We start from the raw sequence: 27,730 nt of genomic DNA on the forward strand, positions 1-27,730 counted from the left end.
ATCATTAGGAAATTAAGTAAAGATCATGATCCATTAAGATTTTTTGTAAAATTCCTACTATAAATATATCAAAATGTAAGTTTTGATTAGTAATATGCATTGTTAAGAATTTAATTTGGACCACTTTAAAGGTGATTTTCTCAGTATTTTGATTTTTTTGCACCTTCGGATTCCAGATTTTCAAATAGATGTATCTCTGCCAAATATTATCCTATACTTACAAACCATATACCAATAGAAAGCTTATTTATTGAGCTTTCATATGATGTATATATCTCAGTTTCGTCAAATTTAACCTTATGACTGGTTTTGTGGTCCATGGTCACATATAGCACTACAGAAGAATCCTGTTAATTTAAATTTTGAAATAAAACGGTAACCTTCTATATAACATCTCATCAGAGACCTCATCTGCAGCATTTTATATGCATTATACTGTTCACCCCAAGCATTTTCAATTTGTCTTTTGTTGCAGCCCAAATTAAATTCCCTAGAAAGTGCCTTGACTCACATAGCAGACGCGCTGGCGAGGATCGCTACCACTGAACGAGGTTTATCACTCCTGCTTTATGACAGAAATCTCGTCTCGGCCGAGGGTGAAAGGTAAGTAAATCTAATTTTGCTCTCAGGTTACATTCATTATTTCTTCTTCCTGCTAGTGTCATCTTGAGCCAGTCGGCACTTGTGCCATATATATCATCAGCATGCATAGATGAAAGAACGAGCTTCTTAATAAAAGAAAGGAACCTTTGACACCTGTGTCTTCAGTGAGATGAGTTGTAGCATACTTTGTGAAAGAAACAAAAAGTTAATGTGAATAGAATATAATAGAACAGCCCAGGTTGTCTTTTTGACTGAAGAAAGTTATGAGTAAATTATCTAGAATTTTTTTATTCTGGAAGTGAACTAATTATAATTATAATGCACTGTAATATGTTCCGTTATTTCCACAGTATTTCAGCAGCACATGTGATTGTGCAGTTTACTCAGAGGCTGTTGGCAAAAGAGCTGCATGTGTTTAGCGAGCTGGAGGTTCCTCCTGCCGTGAGCGGGGCCTTCATCTTCGTCTGCCGGCAGATGTACAACACCTGCGAGGGCCTGCAAGTTCTACGGCCATACAGTCTGCACGAGTGCATCGCTAAAGCCTGGAGAACGGTGACCTTTATGCACACTAACCTCACTAATTCAGTTATTTCCAGTTCTTTAACTGACTGTTTATTCCAGATAAGTAAGTAAAATTTAAAATGGAGTGTACAGTGATGCTCCTGTGGGCTTTAAACCTGCAATCTTTCAGTTTTCCTATCAATGAACATATAAAAGCCAGACTTTATTATATCTAGTCTTATGTTTGTGTGTGGTTGTATGAGTATTATGAAATCAGTGACACAGAATTTTGGTAACTTTAATAAGTAATCCGTTAACTATAGATAAAATAACTCATGTAGTCTATCACTGATGTTGTAATGTTTTACAAACATGTTTATCACTGACTGGAACACATCATTTACTGAATTGTATGATGCATTTTTGTCTGGGAATCTGACCAGTCATACTGACAAATACATTACTGCTCACTAGTGTATTGTTCAACTTGCTGACCCCAAATGTTTAAACTTAAAAGCATACATTATTAAGCTTAAAAGCTTAAAGGGATAGTTCACCCAAAAAACATTATTTACTCCAGGGTTCATACAAGGTGCTTAAAGTGCTTGAATTTGACTTTTTGAATTTTAAGGCCTGGAAAACCCTTGAAAATAGCAATATTCCTTAAGAAGTATTTGAAAAGTGCTTGCATTATTAAAAGACAGTGTATCTATGAAATTAGACTTTTTTTCTCAATAAGCACATATCTTTTCACACAAAATTCAATCAATTATTAGAAAACATGATACTTTTTCCTCTTATTTCAGTTAATGTCATAAAACTAGCAAGTTAAATCAGTAGTAGTACATTGCTGAAGATGCGAAAAGAAGAACAGATGAACCAAATCAAAGTCATTTATGCTGGATCCGCTCCGATTGATTCAAGCTCAGGACTTTAATCATTCAGTTCAAGCAATTCACAAGCAAAAACCAGATCAAATTAAAAGAGCCATTCATTTTCGGATTTTGACGTCGCTTGTAATGATTTTAAAAAGCACATAGTGATGGGTGAAATGGAACGTTTCAAAACTCAGAATCTATTAAACTATTGCGTCGCGAAATGATTCAGTGTTTTGAAGCATATATCGCAAATCATTTGTTTCAGATTAGGACTTCATATCACGATCGTGAACCATTTGATTTAGATCGGAACAGGTTTGTAAATCATTTTGCGAATTGAAAGATTAAAATCAAATAATTTGCGATATGCGCTTTCGAAGTCCTGATTCAAATCAAATGACTTGTAATACACAATTTCAAGTCCTAATCTAAAGCAAATGATACGCAAAGTTCCAATCTAATTCAAATGATTCACGATTTGCGCTCCCAGTCCTTATCTGAGATGACGGTTTGAATCATTATTCAGATCGGGATTTCAGAGCGTGGATCGCAAATCATTTGATTCATATCAGGAATTTGGTGCGGTTTCCCAAAAAAATTCAGATTTAATTTGTGACTTCGGAGCACGTACGGCAAATCATTTGTTTTAGATCTGGATTTAGGAGTGGTTTGCAAATCTTTTTTTTTTTTTTTATTAAACAAGAGAAAACATCAAACAATTAAGGCAGTGCAGTTACACATACAAATCCCTTATTAATTAACCATGGTTTTACTATAGTAAAAGTGTAGTATACTTTTATACTTTGCATGTGCTTCACTTTATTTTTGCCATTTTGTTTTATAAGTATATTTTTATTTATCTAATTATCTTTTTGTAGAATTTGAAAGACAAGACATTGTTTGATAAGTGAGATCTCTGATTGAAGTCCTTGAAAATCAAAAAGTACTGCTTGAAATGTCCTTGAAAGTCCTGGAATTTAATTTTACAGTATCTGTTCGAACCCTCATGCTTATCCTTATGTCATTCCAAACCTGTAAGACCTTTATTTATTCTTTATTCTTCTTCGGAACACAAATTAAGATATTTTTGATGAAATCCGAGAGTTTTCTGACCCTCTATAGACATCAGTGTAACTACCACGTTCAAGACCCATAAAGGTATCTGTGATTCAATGTGTCATGTACTCTTGGAAACACTCAGTGGAGACTAACACGGAAGAGAAGAAATTGTTGAATAAAGTTGTTGTTTATGTCTTCTTGGCATACAAAAAGTATTCTCGTAGCTTCATAAAATTAAGGTTTAACCACTGATGTCACTATTTTAATTATGTCCTTACTACCTTTCTGGGCCTTGAACGTGGCAGTTGCGTTGCTGTCTATGCAGGGTCAGAAAGCTCTCGGATTTTGTCAAAAAAATATCTTAATTTGTGTTCAGAAGATGAACAAAGGTCTTACGGGTTTGGAACGACATGAGGGAGAGTAATTAATGAGAGAGTAATTAATGACAGAATTTTCATTTTTGGGTGAACTATCCCTTTAAATTTGTGTTAACAGAAAGTACGTTTTTGCATAAAAAATTTTTCGCATATTAACCTATAATACAGTTTCACAAAATCAAGTTTTTGCTAATGCCTATTGAAAATTTATATTATGTTATCATCAGTCCTCTCACAGGCAAAATAAAGCCTCCATTTTTAGAGCTTTCCGTGTCTGTTCCCCAAGCAAAACAGTATTAATTTTAGAAGAACTGCTGAATGTCTATTCTGTGGTCTGTGTGAAGAGGATTTGTAGAATACAGAAGAAGCAGTAAAGTGCTGCACCGTCAATAATGAAACCTCCTGGGATTCCCCTGCCTTCTTAAGGGCTAGTTGGAGCGGTGTGAGGAATCAACATTGCATTCAACGTGTCGTCTCATTATTTAGCCGAAGAGTTTAAATGCCATGTAGCAGTCCAGCTTGACAGTGAATTCTCTTCCCCCGCAGACAAGCTCAATGTCGGAGAGAGTTCCCACTCCTGTTCCTGGAGCTCCCCCAGTGATGGCTTCCCAGGAGCTGCAGAGCGTGTGAGTATCTCTCAGTCACGCCTCCAGTGTTCTCTTGTTCCTACACAAGCTGTTTGTTTCTGTGTTCAACTTGAGCTTGGCCTGCCAGTGCTGTTTTGTGGGAATGATTTAACAAGAACAAGAAATAATTAGCATACTTGCTGAATCCTTTGTCCTGGTTCTGCAGGGCGGCTTGGGAAGAGATGCTGTTGGACAATCTGCTGAATTTTGCTGCCACACCAAAAGGACTGCTGCTCCTCCAACAGACTGGAGCTATTAATGAGTGTGTCACATACATGTTTTCAAGATTCACCAAAAAACTACAGGTATTATAATCAGATGCCACTTTCAATGTTTTATTCTGATATTAATATTAGTGGCTAATATTAAGTCAACAGCAACAGCAGTACAGAGTATGAAAAGACAATGCAGGAAAGCTGAGCGGATGTGGCGGAAGACAAAACTTGAAATTCACTATAGCATCTATAAAGACAGCCTTCATGCTTTCAATGTTGAACTAGGTAAAGCTAGACAAACATTCTTCTCGAACCTTATAAACAGCAACTTAAACAACACTCGCACTCTTTTTGCTACCGTTGAGAGACTAACAAACCCCCCTAGTCAGATCCCTAGTGAACTGCTCTCTGACAGCAAGTGCGATGAGTTTGCTTCCTTCTTTTCTGAGAAGATCAATAATATCAGAAAGACAGTTAGCACACCCTCAAGTTATGCAGAGATCAGACAGTTTCGACCGCAATTTCAAAAAGAAGTCATTATGTCTACTTTTGAAGAAATCGATAGCAACATTTTGGAAGAAACAGTAAAGCACCTCAAATCGTCAACCTGCCCCCTTGACACACTTCCCACATCTTTTTTCAAAAGTGTGCTTAGCTGTTTAGAAGCAGATCTTTTAGAAGTGGTGAACACCTCACTTCTTTCTGGGACTTTTCCAAACTCCCTGAAAACTGCAGCTGTTAAGCCCCTTCTGAAAAAGAAAAATCTTGATAACACCATACTGAGCAACTATAGACCAATTTCAAATCTTCCGTTCATAAGTAAGATTATCGAAAAGGTTGTTTTTAATCAGCTGAATCACTACATAAACTCAAATGGATACCTGGACCATTTCCAATCTGGCTTCAGACAACATCATAGCACAGAGACAGCGCTCATAAAGATAATAAATGATATTCGCCTAAATTCAGATTCTGGAAAAATATCAGTGCTGGTATTACTAGATCTCAGTGCTGCGTTCGACACTGTCGATCATAACATTCTTTTAGATAGATTGGAAAACTGGGTCGGGCTTTCTGGGATGGTTCTAAATTGGTTCAGGTCATACTTAGAAGGGAGAGGCTATTATGTGAGTATAGGAGAACATAAGTCTAAGTGGACGTCCATGACATGCGGAGTCCCACAAGGCTCAATTCTAGGGCCACTGTTGTTCAGCCTGTATATGCTCCCACTAAGTCAAATAATGAGAGAGAACCGAATAGCATATCACAGCTATGCAGATGATACCCAGATTTACCTAGCCTTATCACCAAATGACTACAGCCCCATTGACTCTCTCTGCCAATGCATTGATGAAATTAACAGTTGGATGTGCCAAAACTTTTTACAGTTAAACAGGGAGAAAACGGAAGTCATAGCATTTGGAAACAAAGATGAAGTTCATAAGGTAAATGCGTATCTTGACACTAGGGGTCAAAAAACAAAAAATCAAGTCAAGAATCTGGGTGTGATTCTGGAGTCAGACCTCAGTTTCAGTAGCCATGTCAAAGCAGTAACTAAATCAGCATACTACCATCTCAAAAACATTGCAAGAATTAGATGTTTTGTTTCCCGTCAAGATTTGGAGAAACTTGTTCATGCCTTTATCACCAGCAGGGTAGACTATTGTAATGGTCTCCTCACCGGCCTTCCCAAGAAGACCATTAGACAGCTGCAGCTCATACAGAACGCTGCTGCCAGGATTCTGACTAGAACCAGAAAATCAGAGCATATTACACCAGTCCTCAGGTCCTTACACTGGCTTCCAGTTATGTTTAGGATAGATTTTAAAGTACTTTTACTTGTTTATAAAGCACTCAATGGCCTAGGACCTACATACATTGCAAATATGCTCACTTTATACAAACCTAACAGACAACTCAGATCACTAGGATCGAGTAAGTTAGTAATATCAAGAGTTCACACAAAACAAGGGGAATCCGCTTTTAGCTATTATGCCGCCCACAGTTGGAATCAGCTTCCAGAAGAGATCAGATGTGCTAATACATTAGCCACATTTAAATGCAGACTCAAAACTCACCTGTTTAGTTGTGCATTTATTGAATGAGCACTGTGCTACGTCCGAACAGATTGCATTATTTTATGTATAATCATTTTACTGTGCAAATTAATTTTAAAATCAATTTTTCTGTTTTTTATTGTTGTTATTGTTAACCATTCCTACTGTTTTTAATTAATTTAAATCAATTTTAAAATCATTTAAAATGTTCTTCTGTTTGTGTGATTATTATTTTAAATTTTTATGACTATGATTTTATGCTATTCCTCTTATGTACAGCACTTTGAATTACCATTGTGTATGAAATGTGCTGTATAAATAAACTTGCCTTGCCTTGCCTTGCCTAATGATACTTGCAGTAAAGCATGGAAGCCCATTTCTGCCACTGAATAAAAAAAAAAAAAAGTTAATTGCGACCTTTTATATCTCAAGTTTAAATCTCACGATTCTGACTTTATAACACACAGTTGCAAGTAATTAAATCAGAATTGTGAGATATAAACTTGCAATTCTGAATTTTTTTTCTCAGAAAAACGAGATATAAACGTGCAATACTGACTTTCTCATAATTGCGAGTTAATATCTCGCAGTTCTGACTGTCTAACACACAATTGTGAGTTATTTGGGTTAGAATTGTGAGATATAAACTTGCAATTCTGAAAAAATATAATTTGCAAATGCAAATTTATATCTCACAATTCTGGAAAAAAAGGCAGAATTGCGAGATATAAACTCACAATTGTGAGAAAATTCAGAATTGTGATATCTCGCAATTCTAATTTTTTTTTTCTCTCACAATTGCTAGTTCATATCATGCAATTCTAAGGAAAAAGTGGCAATTCTGACTTTGCAATTCTTTAGTTAATAGCTTGCAATTCTGATGTCTTGTAATTTGTGTCATGCAAGTAAGTTAAGAGTTATTAAGTCAGAATTGTGAGATATAAACAGTCTTTCTTTCACCCTCCGGCAGGACATTATAACTTGCAAGTTTACTTCTTACAATTCTGATTTTTTTCTCACAAATGCGAGTTTATATCACGCAATTCTGACTTTATTCCACAGAATTGCAAGATTAATGAGTTTTTTTTCCCACAAATGCAAGTTCATATCTAGCAATTCTGACTTTATAACTCGCAATTGAGATCACAATTACCTTTTTGTTTTTCTTTCTTCAGTGGCGGGAAATTGCTTCCATATCAAAGGCATAGTCCATTCAAAAAAATAAAAAGTCTGGAAGTCATTTAGTTTCTTCTTAAAGAAGATATTTTTAAGAATGTTCATAACCAAGCAGTTTCATTTCCCATTGACTTCTATTGTTTGAACAAAAATATTCACTGGAAGTCAGTTTGGAAGCAACATTACCAACATTCTTCACAATATATTCCAAAGAAAGTCGTACAGGTTTGCAATAATATAAAAGTGAGAATTGATAGCTGAATGATGTTTTTCTGTTGGATCTAATAATAGTCATGTGATCTTAGCATGGTGGCCCACAAATGCTGTTTCATCTCATGTAGTACTATTGTTTAATGTAGTGTGTAGTGATAGTGGTAATGAGTTTTGAATGTGCAAGCATCACTCATATTTTCATTAGAAAAAGTAAAAATATGGTTTATGTTTATAAAAACGATTTGTAGTGTACATTTTTACCTAAGTTTTTATTGCTTGTGTCTACTCAGTTGTCATGGGACACAAGGAATGTTATTTTTATTTGACAAGTTGCTGGTTATTACATATTTCCAGACTCAGAAAGGTAATCTATTGATGTGTATGTCCTCCATTCTTTCTCTAATCTCAGGTCAGCAGGTGTGAGAAGTTTGGCTATGGTGTGATGGTGACCCAGGTGGCCACTACAGCCCCAGGCATCACGGCCTTGCAAAGCTCAGGTAGCTATGAGACTTATTTATGACCATATTTAATGTGCATCTTGAGAGTTAGGGGCAGCATCTTCTATATTTTCCCCTCATAGCTTTAGACAGCAAAGGTCATGCTAAAAATGCACTGAATGTGTTTTACATTGTTAGTGTTTCTTCAATCATTACATGTCCTCTACTTTTGATTTAGGGCTTGTACATGACGGTACTTACTGAAACAGCGTTGCTCAATATGGAGGCTAATGTTTTAACATGGAAACTAAGATTTGAGGCTGTTAAACTAGTTAAACTTTGAGCGGATTTACAGGATTTGTCCAGACAATTGTTGTGGAGCTGTGGTCAGCCCTGGAGTGTGGTCGAGAGGATGTAAGGGTGGTCCATCCAAAATCTACTCCGATGGACCCTATCGACAGAAGCTGCCTCAAGGTTATGACTCCCCCATGATTTACCTTGCAATAAATATTCAGATAGGCTTTACTATTACAGTTATTTAGAAGCGAAAGCTATGCTTCATTGAGATTTTATGGATTTAGATAAGGCTTCGATTTCCAATTTCCAGTGTGCCTGTAAAAGCTACACTGAGTAATTCCATGAATAAATGATTTTAGCAAAAGTGCACACAATCAACCATGGACCACTTGAAAGTCAACATGAAATTATATTCACAACTCATTTTACTTGATTAACATTATCCAATAACAAGTTATAAGAACACAGACACAGAAAAATCAAATACCTCTGATATTATTTGACCCTAAATATGAGTAATATTTTTAAGAATGACTATTTGTAAAGTTACTTCTTTGTAAAAAAGATATCAATCTGAATTGTCTGTGAGTATACTGTAGTGAACTGATTTTTGTATGTGTGCAGTCCTTTCTTTCTCTAGTGAATCTGCTTTCTTCACCTCATGCTGTGTGGGAGTTGCTGGGACATCGAGCACTTCCTAACAAGGCCGAGTACAATCTGAGAGAGATGGCCACGTCAGTTTTAGTAAGTGCAATAGACTGGACAGCCTGCCTTTCAAACCTAAACTGGCCCGTACATGTCTAGTCTCAACCCACAACCATAAACCATCCACAGTCTGTTCACTGAGTTTTTCAACCTTGATGTATTGAGTGATTTCTCTAAAGAAACAGACTAAAGATAGAAAGTTATCCATGAGGAATATATACACTACCATTCAAAAATGTTTTCATTCAGAATACAGTGAATGCTTTTTTTTTCTGCTAGAATGGATTGAATGGAACTGATCAAAAGTGACAGTGAAGACTTTTAAATCTGCTAATAAATCCTGTTCTATTAAAGATTCCTGGAAAAGTGCATCACTGTTTCTATAGAAATATTGAGCAGCACAACTGTTTTCAACTGTAATTAAGAAATGTTTCTTGAGCACCAAATCAGTAGGCGTATATTAGAAATTCAGCTTTGCCATTACAATAATAAATTGTTTTTAAATATAATAATATATTAAAGAAATAGTTCACCCAAAAATGAAAATTTGATGTTTATCTGCTTACCCCCAGTGCATCCGAGATGTAGCTGACTTTGTTTCTTCAGTAGAGCACAAAAGAGATTTTTAACTCAAACCATTGCAGTCTGTCAGTCATATAATGGCAGTCAATGGAACCCACGGCTTTGAGAGTCAAAAAAACACAGACATACAAGACAAAACCAAATTAAACTCTGCGGCTTGTGACGATACAACCACAAAACAATTAATCTGTGCAAGAAACTGAACAGTATTTATGTAATTTTTACCTCTGATCCACCGTAATGTGAAAAGTCAACACCCCCAAATAAGTTCACGCAAGCAAACTTAATCTTTTAGCTTTTAATGGGTTGCAACAATCAGGATAAGCACAAGTGTTACGACCTTTGATGGAAATTTTGTCTAGGAATTTAAAAGGAGTAACATTGAGATGACCAAAAAAGAAGAAGCTTATAGCATAAGTGGCAAGAGAAACTCAGGACATCAAATTAGCACCGCAAAAGATTTATTGCTCCCAAAACCATGAATATCAAAGTCAAAGTCAAAGTCAACTTTATTGTCAATTCTGCTATATGTACCAGACATACAGAGAGTTGAAATTGCGTTACTCTCAGACCCTAGGTGCATACACGTAACATTGAATAAAAAAGGTAGGAATTTAAAAATACAAATAAATACAATTATACATATAATATATAAAAAACAAAAACAATATACAAATAAGGGCACATGGCACAGTGCAAACCGGACAGAGTAGTGCAAATGCAAAAAGAATATGGTGCAAAAGGAGCTTATAAGTGTAATAAAGTGACAGTTATAGCAGACAAGTCAATATTTACAAACATTTAGGAAAACAATATTAAACAATAATAATCTATATAACCAAGACAAACGGGAGAGGAACTGAAAGTAGCGCTAGAAATCAAAGAAATAAATATAACAAAAAGATCCCCACTGTCTCCACCCGGTCCTCTAAATAAGAAAACAAAACTATGAAAAAGAAATCTTCAGCGCAAATGCGCCCTAAACTTACTCTAACTAAAAAACACTAAAATACACATTTAGCGCACTTCACTAAACTGGTGTGTCTAATACAGAGAAAATCCTGCGCGCAAGGTGTGTATGTCACGTGACTTACTAGGCTGTTCCATGTCTCCCTTGTCTGCATAAGCGGGCTAAAGGTATCAAAGACACATGACGTTCATCATGAACGCAGATGTCACAAGTGACATAATTTTTACACAGGTCATTCCAACAAATCTCACGCTAGTCTCGTAAGCATTAACATCGTAGCAGATAAACGAACACCACCAAACAGCCAGTGACACGACAAGTCAAAACAGACACTCCATCTTCCGGTTGCCGCTTCCAATTTAAAGGTCTCTAGGCAGATCGCGATTGGCAGAGATCACACACCGTCACGGGTAACCAACGATGATTGACAGCCACACCAGCCAATAGAGTTCCGAAGGTAGGCGGTACCTAGAAAACGCTAAAAAAGTGACAGAACAGGAAAAAAAACATACACAAGAAAAAAAACAGTGTACGGTTCGTAACAACAAGTAATTACCATTTAGAGTAGCCGTCATACCCACAATCTCTCTGTCTAAACGAGTGATGTATATGCGAGACGGATCGCTTCCGCGTCACGCGCCGACTGTTGTGAACGCGCTCAGGGCAGTTGGACATTGTGGTGGATCAGAGGTAAAAAATTATATGAATACTGTTCATTTTTTTGCACAGACCGATTGTTTCATGTGTTAAGACCTCAATGTATCATCACAAGCTGCAGGGTTTATTTTGGTTTTGTCTGTGTGTGTTGTTTTTTACTCTCCAAGCCGTGGGTACCATTGACAGCCATTATATGACTGACAGACTGCAACGGTTTGACTTAAAAATCTTCATTTCTGTTCTACTGAAGAAACAAAGTCACCTACATCTTGGATGCCCTGGGGGTAAGCAGATAAACATCTAATTTTCATTTTTGGGTGAACTCTTCCTTTTAAAATAACTTTTAAATTGTAATATTTCACATTATCACAGTTTTTATACAATTTTTTAACAAAATAAATGCAGCCTTGTGGAGCATAAGAGATGTCTTTAAAAAGTCTTTAGACTTTTAAAAGGTAGAATATATATACTCTGTTTTATAAAATACTCACAGAGTCTCTCCACATTTTCCTTAATTTTTCATTAAATGAACTGTAGTTGGTCATTATACTTACTAATTCATAAATACATTATATATACAAACTAATACATATTTGAATAGTGTCTGAACACTTTTCTGCCAGCCGAGTTGGTGAATGTGGCATTTTACAGCTAAGATTTTCTTCATTTGCAGTTCAGATCATGATCATTTGAGGGCAGACTTTGACCGGTGATGTGCCACACATCCCAGAAATAGCTGTGGTCTTTGTCACAATTATTTTGAAATCATGCATTTTTAATAATAATCGCTCACTCACTCGCTCTTCCCGTCAGGACCTGATGGACCGCCTCATCTTTATTAACTCTGACGCAAAGATTCACTCCCTTTTCAACTATGAGCAGTCCCACACGTTTGGCCTGAGGTAAGATCAATAGTTCAGTCCTCACTACCAGTAAATGGACAGGAAGGGCACAGAACTGATAGAGGGTCTTTATAGAGGTTTATTATCTGATTAGACTTTTTTCTCCATTCATTCTTCTCTGGGGATCAATGGCTGATTGATTCAGCCCTTTGTGTTCTCTGTGCTATGATTATCCTGAATTAATGCCAGACAGGGTGATACCAGGATATGAATAAGTTCTCATGCTCTCAAAGGAAGTGGAATTGACTGGTGTAATCCACCTACTCATTTGAAAGGAGCACTTTTGATGCATTCGGTCAACACATATCAAGGAATTGACATAGTTTCAAAATGAATTCTCTGTTTTTATAAGAAACAGAATGAGGTTAGCTCTTTAGATCACTTACCAAAGGCTGAGTTCACATTTACATAGATAAATATTGCTGCAGCTATTTTTTTTTCTCCCCTTCCAGTGGTATTTATATTAAAGGGGTTGTGTCAATATTACCATTATGAGTATACATACCGTAGCCCTCCACATTTCGTAAAGAACCTTTTTTTAGAAACCTGAATGTCTCAACAAAAGCCAAAATATTTAGTATTAAGAGCATTAAGAACAAGGCACTGATAAAAATCATGTATTAATATTACCATGAAAACCCCAACATTATTATTTATTACATGATATAAGCAGAATTTTATACAGGCCCTATTTTTTATTGATTTACTATGATGTGTTCAGAATTTCAGTGGTTTCATGTTCTCTGCAGCCTATAATTAATCGCACAAAACACTATTTATTTTATTATGTTTTATTTAATCTCGTGTAGTTTTATTGATGCTTTTTTTACGGATGAGGAGATGCCAAAGCAACCTGCCAATGTTGGCATCTGCTAAGAAGGCTAGTGCCAAAATGCTGTAGAGGTCAATTGGATGGTTGGCCTTTCACAGCATAAGTTATTATTTGCGTTTAACATTGTTTTTCCCCTGTTGAGAACCACTGAGCTGAAGTATGACTGTTTTTGTTCTTCTCAGATGATTAGATTATCTATTTGAGTGTAAAAATGTTATGGATAAGAAAAAGTGTCTTTCTTGAGTTTTTCAATCATTTTAATCCACACTGTGGAGCATGACAGCTGATATCTAGGAGTAAAGTCTCAATTTTGATTGAGATTTTAAATAAACATTCTGTGTGTTTCTTAGCGTGTGTTTGTGTTATTCCGCCTGAATCTAAATCTTTATATGGCATTTCGCCTCAGTGCAGAGGAAGTTGCCTTTGGCAATCCAAAGATCGATTGCAGTGATGAAACCTAGTGCTGTTTATTTGTTGCTGTCATGTTAGTTTTGCTGTCTTCCCCTTAATAAAGTCAAGATGTAAGTTGTGGCATAGACCAGACTGAGATCCTCAGGCATATTCTGGTAAAATATATAGATATTAATATCATTTTCCTCATTAACCAGCTTGTCTGAAAACAGTTCCTAATAATGGGTTGAGTAGAAACATTGTTTACGCACTTAAAAGTTAAAAAAGATTAAATGAAGGAGAATAATAAGGAGAAATGATGAGAAAGTACTTTTTTTTTTGAAGAAAATGTGTGTGGTGACTTTAATATATTGTTATGCAATTGTTAGGATGTTCTGGCTGGTTGCATGTAAAATAGCCCCTATGATGTTCTTGTTCCTAGATAAAAATGCGGTCAGATGAATGAAATTGGCGAAATTGTGCAGGGAAAAATATGTCAGTAATGTAGTGATATGTGAAGCGCAGCTAAAACAGAAGTCACTTTCAAGCAAAGCTTTCTGTTGTTCAGCGAATCCACATGACCAACTTTGAACCCATTGCGAAATCTGGACAGAGAAACCTTTCACCTTTTGAGTGTGTGGATTCCTATAGAAATTGCATGTGAAAATTCTTCAAAATTTGTGTTTTTTTTTTTCAAGTCTGTTTACTAATAAGTAGTATTACCATACGTCCCAACAACCATCTAGTTAACAGTCCACATCCACTAGGTTGCACCATCCTTGAGAAAGGATGATCACAACATAATGTACAAAAGCTAAACAAACTCAGAAATAAGTCAAGGTTCATTCTTTTGAATTCTTGTCTATGTATCTAAGATAAACAACAAGCGATAACAGTAACCTGAGAGTGCAATAAATCTTTGATTTGATAATTAGTCATTAATAGATATCTGGCTGTTGGGATGGCAGGGATCGAGAGGTGAACAGGTACATAAAGCAACATGAGTTCTTGGGTGTGAGTCTATGAGAAATGACAAAACTGTGACTGTTTTCTGTGGAGTGACCCACACGCTGTATGAACCAATCCCACACTTTTGTGTTGACGTGGAATATGGTCCATTTGCGCAATATCAGCATGTAGTTCACGCCTTCAGTCACTCGGGGTGTGTTTTTAAATTTTTCAGTTCAAGGATTTATTTGTAGTTACAATATCACAGACATGTATAGATAAATCGCCCCCTTGTGTCAGATTTGAGACTATGCACTATAAAAATAAATGTGGTTGATCTGTAAAGGCATTTGTTTTTGTTTTTAGCCAAGATAAGAATTTAAATATTGATGTAGAAATGGCTGCTGAAAATTCAGCTTAGCCGTCACAGGAATAAATTACATTTTAAAATATATTCAAATACATACATGAATTATGTATATACATAGGCATATCACCACTGTTGACTTGTTTCTGACACACAATAGATTATCGAAATCCTTTTCTCTTGCAATTGTGAGTCTAATCTAAATCTTCTGCCCTTTGTGTTACATCACAGAATCTTTCATCAGCGCGCACCGTAAATACATCTAGCATTGCCAAGACTTTGAAGAGCTGAGAGCCGTTAGGATTATCAGTGTCCGAACATCTGACAGTTATTATGCTTTGGATAGTTCACTCATCCTTGTGATCACAGTGGCTGTCCATTAGCAGAGAATAGACTGTGTCCGGAAGCTTAGGCTGCTGACTTCACAACCAGCATTTTTGTATGAAAGCGTATACTGAATTGCAACTGCGTTTTTAAGCTGAGATAGAATTTTAACATCAAAAATGATTTATGAATAGGAATTTGAAGGTACTGTTGGAAGGATTTAACAGTTGCATCTAGTCTCAATGAGTTCAGTGCCTTGCGCCTTGGCCCTTCATTTTTTTCACATTTTGTTATGTTTCTGCCTTATGTTAAACTGCTTTAAATAACTTTTTTTCCCACATCATCCTGCACTCTATACACCATAAATGGCAATGCAAAAACCATGTTTCTAACATCTTTGCAATTTTTTAAAATAAAAAAAAAAACTGAAATGATTCCATTGCATAAATATTCATACCCTTATCTGGGACAGTTGAAATTTAGCTCAGGAGCATTCATATTGCTTGTAGATGTTACTACATTTCGAGTGGAGTTAACCTGTGGCAAATTCAATTAAATGGGTATGATTTGGAGAGACAAACATCTTAATAAAAAGGTCTTAACAGCTGAAAAATGCATATCAGAGCACAAGCCAAGCCCTGAGGGGGGAAAAAACTGCCTGTAGAGCTCAGAAACAGGTTTGCATCAAGCCACAGACCTGGGGAAGATTAAAAAAAATTCTGCTGCATCGAAGGTTCACAGAAGCATGTAGTCTGCGTTACCCTTAATGGCAGAGGGTTGAAACAACTAGGACTCTTTCTAGAGCTGTCTTCCTGGCCAAACTGAGCAATTTGATGGAGAAGGGCTTTGGTTAGAGTGGTGACCAAGAAAAGCTGATGGTCACACTTGTTGAGTTCCATGATCATATGTGGCGATAGGAGACACCTACAGAAAGACAAACATCACTGCAACACTCCACCGATATGGGCTTTATGGTGGTGTGGCAAGATTAAATCTTCTCCTCAGTGAAGACACATGAAAACACACTTGAACTCCACATGAAAACAAACAGAATTTGCCAAAAAGCTTCTGAAGGACCCTCAGACTGTGAGGAATAAAATTCTGGTCTGATGAATCTCAATTCCAAGCATCATGTATGGAGGAAACCAAGCACTGCTCATCACCTAGTACCATCCTAGAAGTAAAATGTGCTGGTAGTAGCCTAATACTGTCGGGCTGTTTTTCAGTGACAGGGACTGAGGGACTCGTCAGAGTAGAATAAAAGCTCAACACAGCAAAATATAGAGATAGCCTTAACCTCAGACTGGGCAGAAGGTTCTTGTTCCAACAGGAAAATGACCCTAAGCACACAGCAAGAGTGGCTTATAGACAACTCTGTGAAATGTCCTTAAGTGGTCCAGCCAGAGCTTGGGCTTAAACCCAATCAAACATTTCTGGAGAAACTTGAAAATCTGCATCTGTCCCCATCCAACCTGACAGAGCTCGAGATGTGAAGAGGGGAGGGAAAGAATGGCAGATAACTGCCAAATGCTAATGTGCAAAGCTTGTTGCATCATATACAAAAAGACTTGAGGCTGTAAAGGTGCTTTAACTAAGTACTGAGTTAAGGGTAGGAATACTTATGCAATGTACTTATTTCAGCTTTTTTATTTTTAATATATTTAAGTTGTAACAATTCTGTTTTTGCTTTGTCATAATAGTATATGGACTGTAGATTGATGTGGGGAAAAAGTAATTTAAAGCAGTTTAACATAAGGCTGCAACATAAACGAGAAAAAAAAATTAAGGGGTAAGATTACTTTTGCAAGGCACTGTATTTACTTTCCAAACTACGTACAGTATACGTATGCAGATAGGAACACCGCTAGAGTCTGGCTTCACAGTGGATGGAGTTTGTGGTTAGAGAATGTAGATTGAAAACTGTTGTAGTTTTTAGCTGCAAACGAAGCGCTGATGCTGCACTGATTCAACCTCCGTCACAGTACAGTGCCGTTTAATGGCTGCATTGAAAATCCTCTACAATCAGCTTTGCTCAGCTGCACTGAATCACATCATTAGAAACCATTAGAGAGGAAAATCTGTGTCACCTCACCATTCTAGCAGTTCAGTTCAGTCCCTCTGGCTTCTCCAGAACTGATATGTGTCACTATACAGTTCTCCACTCATACAGAATATCCTCATCTCATCACCAGTCCAGTGCAGGATTTCATGATTTATTACTCTCAGCTTCCATGCTAATTTCCCTGGTAATGTGTCATGGAGTTAAAATTTAATATTCACCAATAGTGTACACAGAACCGCTGCTGGCTGTTTGAAATACTAAACTTCTTGATCAGACATGACAGCATGTGAAAAATGATGCTTCACACATGATTTTAAAGGCAAATGTCAGTTTTTTACTACTTTAAAATATGAAAAACCAACGTTTTTCAGTTGTAAAATTGAAGTAATGTTGCTTGTTATTTGTTTTCCTGTGTAAACGCTTATTTATTCCATCTGTGCTCATTCAGGCTCTTGAGCGTGCTGTGCTGTAACCTGGATTCTTTTCTTCTGCTGGAGTCTCAGTATAACCTCTCTGAGTTACTGCTGCAGGGTCAGAGGGACAATGTCACCGAGCCTCCCTCAGGTGAAGGGTGAGTGACCGTCTCTCAATTTCCTGTATTCGCTGGAATATAGTTCAGCACAACACACTAATTCAGAGTCAACCAAACAAAGTAATAGATTTAAAAAACTCCTGTGTTATTTACCATATGTTTGAAAGGCTAAATTACTGTAGATACAGTATGTATTGATTCTGTATATTGTTTGTTTATACTGCCTTCATCATCCACAGGGAATTTATCATCGATGGACTGTCTGTGGAAAGAAACCATATCCTTGTTCGAATCTGTACAGTTGGTGGCCCGTCTGAGAGGAGACTTCCTTCGAGAGCCCTGCAGAAAGTGAGAACATCTTTTTCCTTCCTCATCAGTTATTTATGTATTACAATCAACTATTGAGTTGATCATGTTGTAGATACAGTACCACAGAAGCAAAGTGCCACTGGATGTAATTCGATTGCAATATACCTTTTTCTATTACAAATTTAAAAGCAGGATATTTATTTAGGAAACCATTTTGATCTGTTAGTGTATACAGGATGTTTTTGCACAATATTGCAGTCATTGTAACAGTCCCCAGTCAGTATTCTAGTTTTCAAATAGATGACTTATCTACAGTCCATGTTTTTAAATTTAAGAAACCGTGGGGTCTTAAATATCAACATAATCTCCGTCGAGGGGTTTACTGCTGCTTTGGCAGTTGCTTATGTGGATTGTGTTTCTCATATCTCTTAGGAATCATGCCAGAAATAAATATTATGCTTCTAAAAAGAGCTTTTATAAAGCCTCTGTTGTGATGTAAAAGAGATTTGTAAACAAGGCAGTAGATGCATATGTGACAGTTTGAGTAATGACTGGATATGACATTAATGACATGTAGGATGATGTTCTGGTTGATGTCTCGACACATCTTTGGGTGATTACCACAACTAGAACTAAAAAAAAAAAAAAACTGCACCCTTTTGTGTTTGACAAACAAAGCCCTTGTGTGTTATTCCTTTGTTTTTTATTTGTTTTATACTAAAATTAGACTCTTGATTTGAAACTGCAATCAATATGTATTATTGTAGCAATGGAAAAAATGTGTTTTGACACAGTGAAAGGGGATTTTAGGAAAAAAATGAGAGTAGGAGGTCCATAAATTCCTTGAAAACTAGTTTTGGACCAAAGGTTGGTGTGTAGTTATTGATAAATGTGCTTTTCCCCATACATTAAAGAAAAAAATGCATTTTGAAAAATAACTTCATTATAGTGAATGGATGAGCTTGTTGCTTACCTAAATATTAGGTTTTAGAAAATTAAAATGAGAACGAAATGAAAATAATGTAAAATAGACTACATTTATTTCTGTTGTTTACACACTACTGATGTTTTCTGAAAGTCTAATGCTCATGAAGACTGCATTTATTTGATCATAAATACAATAAAAACAGTAATTATTGTGAGAACTTTAACTTATTCCTGTAAAAGGAAAGATGAAAGCTGAATTTTCAGCATTATTACTCCAGTTTTCAGTGTCACATGATCCTTCAGAAATCATTCTAATATGATATTTGATGCTCAAAAATATTTCTTATTGTCAATGTTAAAAACAGCTGCTTAACATTTTAGTGGAAATCTTGATTCTTTGAATAAAAGTATTTATATGAAATATTATATTTTTTCTCTTTTATAACATTTGAAATGTCTTTATTGTCACTTTTCATCAACATAATGCATGTTTGCTGCGTAAAAGTATTAATTTCTTTCAAAAAACCTGTAATGTTTTATTACTGAGCTGTAATGTTTTTAACAATGTTTATTTTATACAATATATAGTATGTAAAATTATCTTTGCAGTATTTGTTTCTGTAGCACATTAAATGTTAGTTCAACATAATATGCCGAAATGTTGACATTGTACAGTTATGTTATATACATTAATAATTTAACACTACCAGTCAAAAGTTTTTGAACAGTAAGATTTTCTTTAAATGTTTTTTAAAGAAGTCTCTTCTGCTCACCAAGCCTGCATTTATTTGATCCAAAAGTACAGCAAAAACAGTACAATTTTGAAATATTTTTAATATTTAAAATAACTGTTTTCTATTTGAATATATTTTAAAATATAATTTATTCCTGTAATTAAAGCTAAATTTTCAACATCATTACTCTAGTCTCCAGTGTCATATTATCCTTCAGAAATCATTCTAATATGCTGATTTGCTGTTCAAGAAACATTTTTTTATTATTATTAGTATCAGCATTTAAAACAGTTGAGTACATTTTTTTTTTTTTTTCAGGATTCTTTGATGAATAGGGGGGATTGTTTTCTATAAATTGCAGAAATGCATACTTTTATTTAGCAAGGATGCTTTAAATTGATGAACAAAAGACATTTATGTTACAAAAGATTTCTATTTTAGATAAATGCTGTTCATCTCAAAGAAACCTGAAAAATGACTCGGCTGTTTTCAACATATTTATAGTAAATGTTTTTTGAGTAGCAAATCAGAATATTAGACTGATTTCTGAAGAATCATATGACTGGAGTAATGATGCTAAAAATTCAGCTTTGAAATCACAGGAATAAATTACATTTGAAAAAATATATGTATACATTATTTCAAATAGTAAAAATATAAAAAAAAATCCTGTACTTTGGATCAAATAAATGCAGGTTTGGTGAGCAGAAGAGACTTCTTGAAAAAATATATTAAAAATCTTAGTGTTCAAAAACTTTTGACTGGTAGTGTAGCTAATAAAACATGAGATTTTGCCTCCTACAGCTTAAAAATAATAATATTACACCACAGTATACCATATTTATGGAAAGTGTCCCATCTCTCTCTTAGGGGAATGACCCCTACCCATGGCCAATAGTGTCTACATACCCTCTGCCTAAATATTACATCCTCGACGTGCCCAAGACTCTCCGCACTAAACAGGGTAAGAACAGACTTTTAAAGCATTAGGTCCTTCTGTATAAATGTGTTATGTGATATTTATGAAAACAATTCCCTTAGTTAACTTATTTAACGTCACAGTTTAATTCAGTGTTGTACATAGTTCTACTCTGTCTTTAGTAACTTCAAGGACACTTCCTCTCTTTATGACAGACTCATTTCTCTTCTTTACTGTTACAGCGATATATCTTTATTTCATGGTGACAGATGTTTCCAGCTCAATAAATAGGGACTAGAGGTTCTTAACGCCTAGTAAACACTTGTATGTGGATAAAGGCCTATTCAGTGTCTGAGTGGTGTTTTTTTTCGACCTGTCTTTAAATGTTTGCTAGGCTTGAGTCAGTTTATTGAAGGCCAAGTATTTCTATAGTTACATAAAGAGTGGGAAAAACTGTTCTAGACTTTGCAAGGGGCATGTAATTGGTAACCAATTTGTTGGGTACTGTGTATTGAAAAAAAAAAGTAAAATATAAGATATACACAATGTTATATTTTCGAAACAATCTCTAAAAGGATGAGGAATTCATAACACAGTGGCTTCTGAAAAGTAGCAGATACTTTAGTTTATTCATTATGTGCTATTATTTCAGCTCGGATTCTCACAAAGACAGATACAGCAGTTGTATTTTGCTGATCAATCTTTTATTTCTTTTTTTTTTTATATATTGTCAACCAAAAGATCAAAAATGTATAAAATGGCCCAAAATGAATGAGCACAACATGATGAGATATTGACTAAATTTAAAGAAAGTTTTTACTCAAAGACTTTGACTTTCACTTCGGCTTAAACAAAAAACTGTTAAAAATGAACACTATGATTGTTTCTTCTCAGAGTCAGAGATCAGTGCTTTCTTGGCCTCGTCTAAAGAAACCGAGAGGGATGCTAGCTGGATGGATGACTGCAGGAGACAGTTCTGCAAGATCATGGCTACAAAGTCAAACACTCTTACTGGATATGGTATGACCCACATTCAGCTCTGTCTGAAATTCACAGCAAGATACCCAGCTTCTCTAATCTTATGAAGTTTTACTGCATTTAAAAGGGGTCAATTGAGTAATTCTGTTTAAAACAATATGTTTGCTCAGTCACTGTGAGGTAAAGAGGATGAAGTAGGACTAACAATATTCCATTCTTTTCAGCAACCATCCTATCCTACTGCAATCCTGTTCTTTTCAGCAGCAAATTTCAGTTCAAATTGTTTCATGATCCTGTCATAATGTAATACAGGCTTTGCAAAGAGGCTGTTGTTGAAGGAGGTAGCAGCACAAAGTATATTGGGTTCGACAGCAGAGCTGCAGCTCGTGAGTCAGTGTTGTTACTCATTTCACATGCAAAGAGGGCATTTACATAGAGGTCCTAAAGGCACAACAGCACAAAACGGCCTGTTTAATTTTAAGGGTCAGAGAGATAGTGGAAAATAGTCATAAAAAAAACTAAATTATGACTGCTTTGACAAATTAAAAGTGGGTTGGAGGGGAAACAAATAAAATGAGAAAAAATGTATGATACGACCCTTTTTAAATTCAAAACAGAGCTCTCTTGCATTATATGTTCCAACTTTTATTTATTTTGGAAAAGAAAACTTATAAATGTATGCATTCAGGATCTATAATTCTGAAGGACCACTTTTTATAAATGCAGAATAGATTATTTACAATGTAAAGTGCTCACTTGCTTTTTGAGCCAAAGTTATTTGCATGTGTTTACAACCTTGATGGCTAATACTGTATTTACCTTCTTATTTACACAAAAAATATAGACAATTGATTTTTTTTGTATAATAATAATAATAATAGAGCTTTAAAACTCTCTAAATCCATGCTGTTTTTCGGATTAAAGTTTTCTTTTTAATTGTGTAAGTCCCCCCCTACAACAGGTTTATATGCATCTAAGGTCATCAAACATTGTAATTTGTTCAGAATGTACATTTATACATAGTCATTTGTCAATGATTTCGAAACAGTTCATTCAAACTGCTTTGAGCGTAATGTCTGTAAACGCCTCCCTTCAATAAGCCTACTCCGCTCTGATTGGTCGTCTATCCATTTTAGCATCTTACCTCACCTGTTATGATTGGCACAGAGAGGAGTACTTGAGCAAGTTACCGAGTGCTACCATCTGTGTTGCCAAGTCCGCAGTTCTTTTTGATGTCCGCAGGTTAAAGTGACCCCATTAATGTCCTATTTTGCCACTGGAATGCAAATTTGCCAGGGGAACCCCGACAAAAAGTGTGTATTTTACCCTTGGAATGTGCAATTTGAATAATTTTGAGTAGCAATTGGCCGGGTTTTGTTGTGAAAACCTGGCAACCCTGATGCACTTTTACATAAAACAATAGTATAGTGTTCCAATCTGTTCTTAAAATAATGACATAACCTTTTGTTTAACACTCATGCAAGCAAATCGTGCCCTGTAAACGTATTACAAAACAGTAACAGTGGATATGTTAGCCAAGTGCTAACATGACAACTGATGAAACAACACAGTTTGTAAATCAAAATATGTTACATTCTTTATTATTAAACAAAGAAATTAGAACAACGATATTTTTAGGAAATAGTAGATTCACAGCGAATTATCATAACTATTTCAGTAAGACAGTAATATCATGGTTTACCTGGAATCCTCAAGCTGCTCTAGGTATACATCACATATTAACACAAAAAACTAGATACAAAAAATAAAAAACTAGAGCACTCACTTGAAAATGTACACATAACGTATCAATCGTACTTGCAGGTTGTGGTTTGGAAACGCTTGTTAGTCTAAATAAAGAAGATTTGAAGCCAAAGAAGATGAAAGCCAAGATTAGAAAAGCAGTCCTCTGTAAAATGATGAGCTCACAGCAAAAGGTTTAAATTGTATTGTTGTGGTACCGTCGAAAAAAAACATAATTTTAACAACTGATCCTTCACACCCTCTTTTGCCAGTGAAAACAAAAACTTGCTTTCACAAAGCACAACACAGCATCTTTTCTACATGATGTAAACACACTAACTGGCGGAAGTGTTTGTGGGTAGGGCAGACTGTTGGTATTTCGTGGGCAGGCGGTGATTATGCAAATGTGTTATATGTATAAAATATGGCGACTCATAAAGGCGATTTTGAGTCAACTCTTTCTTTTGAGAAACAATATCTTTATGTACTGTATAATGCACTTTTTTGATTAGCAACTTCACAGACTTTACATTGAAGGATAACTAGGTTACAAACTACAAAAAAGAGCAAAATATTTCAAAGATCTAGTTCTATGTGGATGTTTAACACTGGCCAGTCTCTTAGTACATGCTGTTACTGTATGCCTGCCAACGTCTTATTCCCTGTAACACTCTGTTAGACTTTTCTTTCTTAATTTAAAGTGATATTCGAGTAAAAGTCACTCAGCAAATTTTCTCGCTGTGCAGCCTGAGTTTTTAGGCACTGTTGGAGTTATACATTTTAACAAACAGAAAAATACATGCACCACCAAAGAAATGAGATTACAAGCAAATGCTCTTTTGAACGATCTGTATTTTCAATATACTGTAGCTCAAGCTCTAACATCCACTCCTTATATGAAAGAGGCTTTCTGCTGAAATTTTAGGTTTGATTCAAAGGGAAATTGCCTTGATGCATCAGTTTTCTTTTCTCTCACAGTACTTGCTGATCTGTTGGAGAGGGTCGTGCTGCATCTCTCATCTTCATCCACCGACTGCTTCTTTCCACCGGCAGAATATAAAGGTCAGTCAACAGCACTTTAATGTTTAATGAAAGGATTTTTTTTTTTTTTTTTTATGTGACCAACTTGCAAACAGCTTACAGAGACACCATTCACTTCAGAGGGCATAGATGGAATAAAAAAAACTTATAGGTATATATAAATATATTTTGGTGTGTCATAGCCCTGCTTCTCATAGTTATACATTAAACATTAAATATTTTCCGATTGGATGTGGTTGTGATAGAAAAATTGCTTCCTGCTTGAAACTTTCTGCATCCCACCTGGTTAGGACATGCTGTTAGTTCACTATGGTATGCTCATTGTAAAAATCCATCTGGCCGAGATTTGTCAGCTTTCTATTCACACAAACAGAATTATTTAGAAAATGGGCGAATAGCTGAGGCTCTATGGGGTTTTCATTTATTAAACATAATGGTTCTCAGAAATAATATTGGTCATGTTCTTTTGTTTAAATCCCAGCTCCAAAGAATATCTGCTGGCTTGAGTTTGAGTAATGTGACCACTTCAAAAGAATGATTTGACAAAATTCACACCCCTCTCAACTTATTATTGATTTAAGAATTATAACAAACCTTGGAGTTTATGATTATTTTGCTTTGTGTTTGACTCCATGACATCAATTAAACATCTTTCAAAACAGATACTCTCTCAAAACATCAAATTTTCTTTTTAATGTCAGACAGTTAAAGTTTTCATGCTTTGAAACACTTTGATATCTCGTTTTTAAGTATGGTGAAGGGCAGGGGTCAGTTAACGCTGGAGATTATTAGTGATTTGGGTTCTGGCAAGCTCATGAACTTTTAATTTAATGACAAGCATCTCCTTTCATTTATGAAGTCTATAGTCTGAGACTATGAAAATATTTCTAGCATTTTTCAGCTTTAATGCAATTTGTTTTGCTTTAAATTTCCCTGATGATTTACTCACCCCTAGGTCTTTCAAGATGTTCATGTCTTTCTTTCTTCAATCGAAAAGAAATTAGGGTTTTTGAGGAAAACATAGCAGGATTTTTTTTCATATGGTGCACTTCAATGGGGATCAAAGGGTTGAAGGTTCAAATTACAGTTTCAATGCAGCTTTAAAGGGCTCTACACAATCCCAGCTGAGTGAAACGATCTAGTGAAACGATTGGTCATTTTCTAAAAAAATAAATAAAACTTATATACTTTCAACCACAAATGCTGTCATGTATATACTGTACATATAAGGTGATAAAATGTTTTGTTGAGTGCCTTTTTTAGCACCATTTTAAACTTGGTTTAAATTCAGTGTTTGCTTGCAATCATTGTATGTACTTATTAAAAAAGGATGTAGGTTATTAACTTTGTACATTTCACATTTAAAAATTTAGTGTTTAGTCTAGTTTAATCATGTCTAAATATTTATTCAAAATAAAAAAAATAAGTAAGCAGGTATGACCTGCAAATATTCTAGATACATATATTTATTAAAGAGCCATACAAGTACCTAGTGGGTAAACCATGGCATGGCAAATGAAAAAGATTTGTTTCTGACCACAAAATGACTCTTTTCATTGGAATTTAAAAAACGCTTTTCTCTATTTTAACCTTAAATACTACACTAATTGTAATGTAAGTAATAGAATTATTATATTATAATTATATTTTATATTATTAATATAAAAATATTTTAAGTCATTAATGGACTATAATTATTGCACAATAGTATTCCGTACCAAAAGATCCCCTCAAAATATTAAATAAATATTATTGAACTAAAATATAGAACAATTATTTAACTGAAAAATAGCTGTATGGTCACATTATAAGGAAGCAATACATAAGAATAAATGTTAGAAAACCATATTAATGTTGCCTTTTCCATCACTTTCCAGAATAATGGAGAGTACCATGAACTCCCAGTGAGATCAAAGCTTGTCGAAACTGCATTTTTGTGATTTACACCACATTAAGTGATACAAAATGATATTTACTGTTTGAATTTAGTATTAAAACTTTCAAAATTTGAAAGCTGAGACTTTGTTTCAGATATCATATTTGTTTCATACCATAAGAACCTTTTTTCTCGGCTGGGGTTGAAGCTGCATTTAAACTTCAACCTGTTGGCTCCCATTGAAGTCCACTACATGGGGAAAAATCCTGTAATGTTTTTCTTTAAAAACCTTAATTTCTTTTCAACTGAAGAAAGAATGACATGAACATATTGGATGGCATAGGGGTAAGTAAATTATCAGGTACATTTTATTTTGGAAATGAACTAATCCTTTAACTAGTATTTAAGTAAATATTGATTTTGCTACTGAAGACTGAATTATTTGCTCAGTTTGGCCCAATGCCCAAACTTCCCAAATATTACTATACTGTACGTATGGATGCCTGACACAGACAGTATTACGGTGTCATGTTACTTTAGCATTCATGTCCTCCATTTATCTGCCTCTGGGTCTGTGTCCTCCCCTCTCATTTAGCAGAGGAGTAGGGGTGAGTTGTCACATTTCATCTCACTTAGCCGTTCATGTCATAATCGCTGACTGATGCGAGCAGCAGGAAGTATGATTTGTCATTCCACCTAAACCCTTCTATCCCATTGGTTCATTTGCCAGCCAGTCAGGACCAGTCACTTCACAAGGTGCACATTTGTCTGCATTATGTCATCATTACAATCCTGACATTGTTGTTATATTAATGAGGATGGAGGAATGGCCCCATAATTATATCAGTGGGCCCATTTCCGTCTCACCAAGGGCATTCACTCAATTAAGGCCATTCTTAAGCATGATGAATATAGATTACGCAGCTGATGTTGATTTGTGGGTAAGCCGATGCTGAGGTGAAAATGTATTATTTAACAGTACATTTTGCCGTGCTCTTTTGCTACTCTGTGCTCCATTTAACGAAATTAAATGGGTATTTGAAGAGGAGGTGCAAATGGGAAGTCATTTCTTTTCTTTTTTTGGTTTCAGTGGTGGACCACAGTGTAAAGACTCGAAGTCTGTCGTCTGTGGAGCAGTTAGGCGTGGGGATATCCCTCAGGTACTGTATATGCAGTATCCAGGCTAAACTTCATGTTAGGCAAATGGTTTGTGAATCAAGTTTGAAGTGCTTTGTTAAAACACTAATGCATGCTTACCAAAACATAAATAAATAATTTACTTACCCCCATGTCTTTCTCTCTTCAGTCGCAAAGAAATCAAGATTTTTGAGGAAAACATTCCTGGATTTATATAGTCCATATAGTGGACTTTAATAGTGGCCAATGGCTTGAAGGACCAAATTGCAGTTTCAATGCAGCTTCAAAGGGCTCTACATGACCCCAGCCAAGGAATAAGGTTCTTATCTAGCGAAATGATTGGTCATTTTATTAGA

General features: G+C 35.4%; 1 protein-coding gene across 1 annotated transcript in view; it reads left to right on the forward strand.

Moving 5' to 3' along the window:
• tbc1d32 (TBC1 domain family, member 32) overlaps nucleotides 1-27,730 on the forward strand; it is a 61,884-nt gene that overhangs the window by 18,752 nt on the left and 15,402 nt on the right. The window contains exons 15-28 of the mRNA XM_073816377.1: nucleotides 476-603; nucleotides 954-1,155; nucleotides 3,965-4,044; nucleotides 4,211-4,349; nucleotides 8,115-8,202; nucleotides 8,498-8,616; nucleotides 9,064-9,183; nucleotides 12,167-12,255; nucleotides 17,627-17,749; nucleotides 17,950-18,058; nucleotides 20,551-20,644; nucleotides 21,494-21,619; nucleotides 24,299-24,382; nucleotides 27,328-27,397. Coding sequence (XP_073672478.1) covers nucleotides 476-603; nucleotides 954-1,155; nucleotides 3,965-4,044; nucleotides 4,211-4,349; nucleotides 8,115-8,202; nucleotides 8,498-8,616; nucleotides 9,064-9,183; nucleotides 12,167-12,255; nucleotides 17,627-17,749; nucleotides 17,950-18,058; nucleotides 20,551-20,644; nucleotides 21,494-21,619; nucleotides 24,299-24,382; nucleotides 27,328-27,397 — 1,571 coding nt within the window. The remainder of the gene's footprint in view (nucleotides 1-475; nucleotides 604-953; nucleotides 1,156-3,964; nucleotides 4,045-4,210; nucleotides 4,350-8,114; nucleotides 8,203-8,497; nucleotides 8,617-9,063; nucleotides 9,184-12,166; nucleotides 12,256-17,626; nucleotides 17,750-17,949; nucleotides 18,059-20,550; nucleotides 20,645-21,493; nucleotides 21,620-24,298; nucleotides 24,383-27,327; nucleotides 27,398-27,730) is intronic.

The sequence above is a fragment of the Garra rufa genome, chromosome 13 (assembly GCF_049309525.1).
Source record: "Garra rufa chromosome 13, GarRuf1.0, whole genome shotgun sequence".
NCBI lineage: Eukaryota > Metazoa > Chordata > Actinopteri > Cypriniformes > Cyprinidae > Garra > Garra rufa.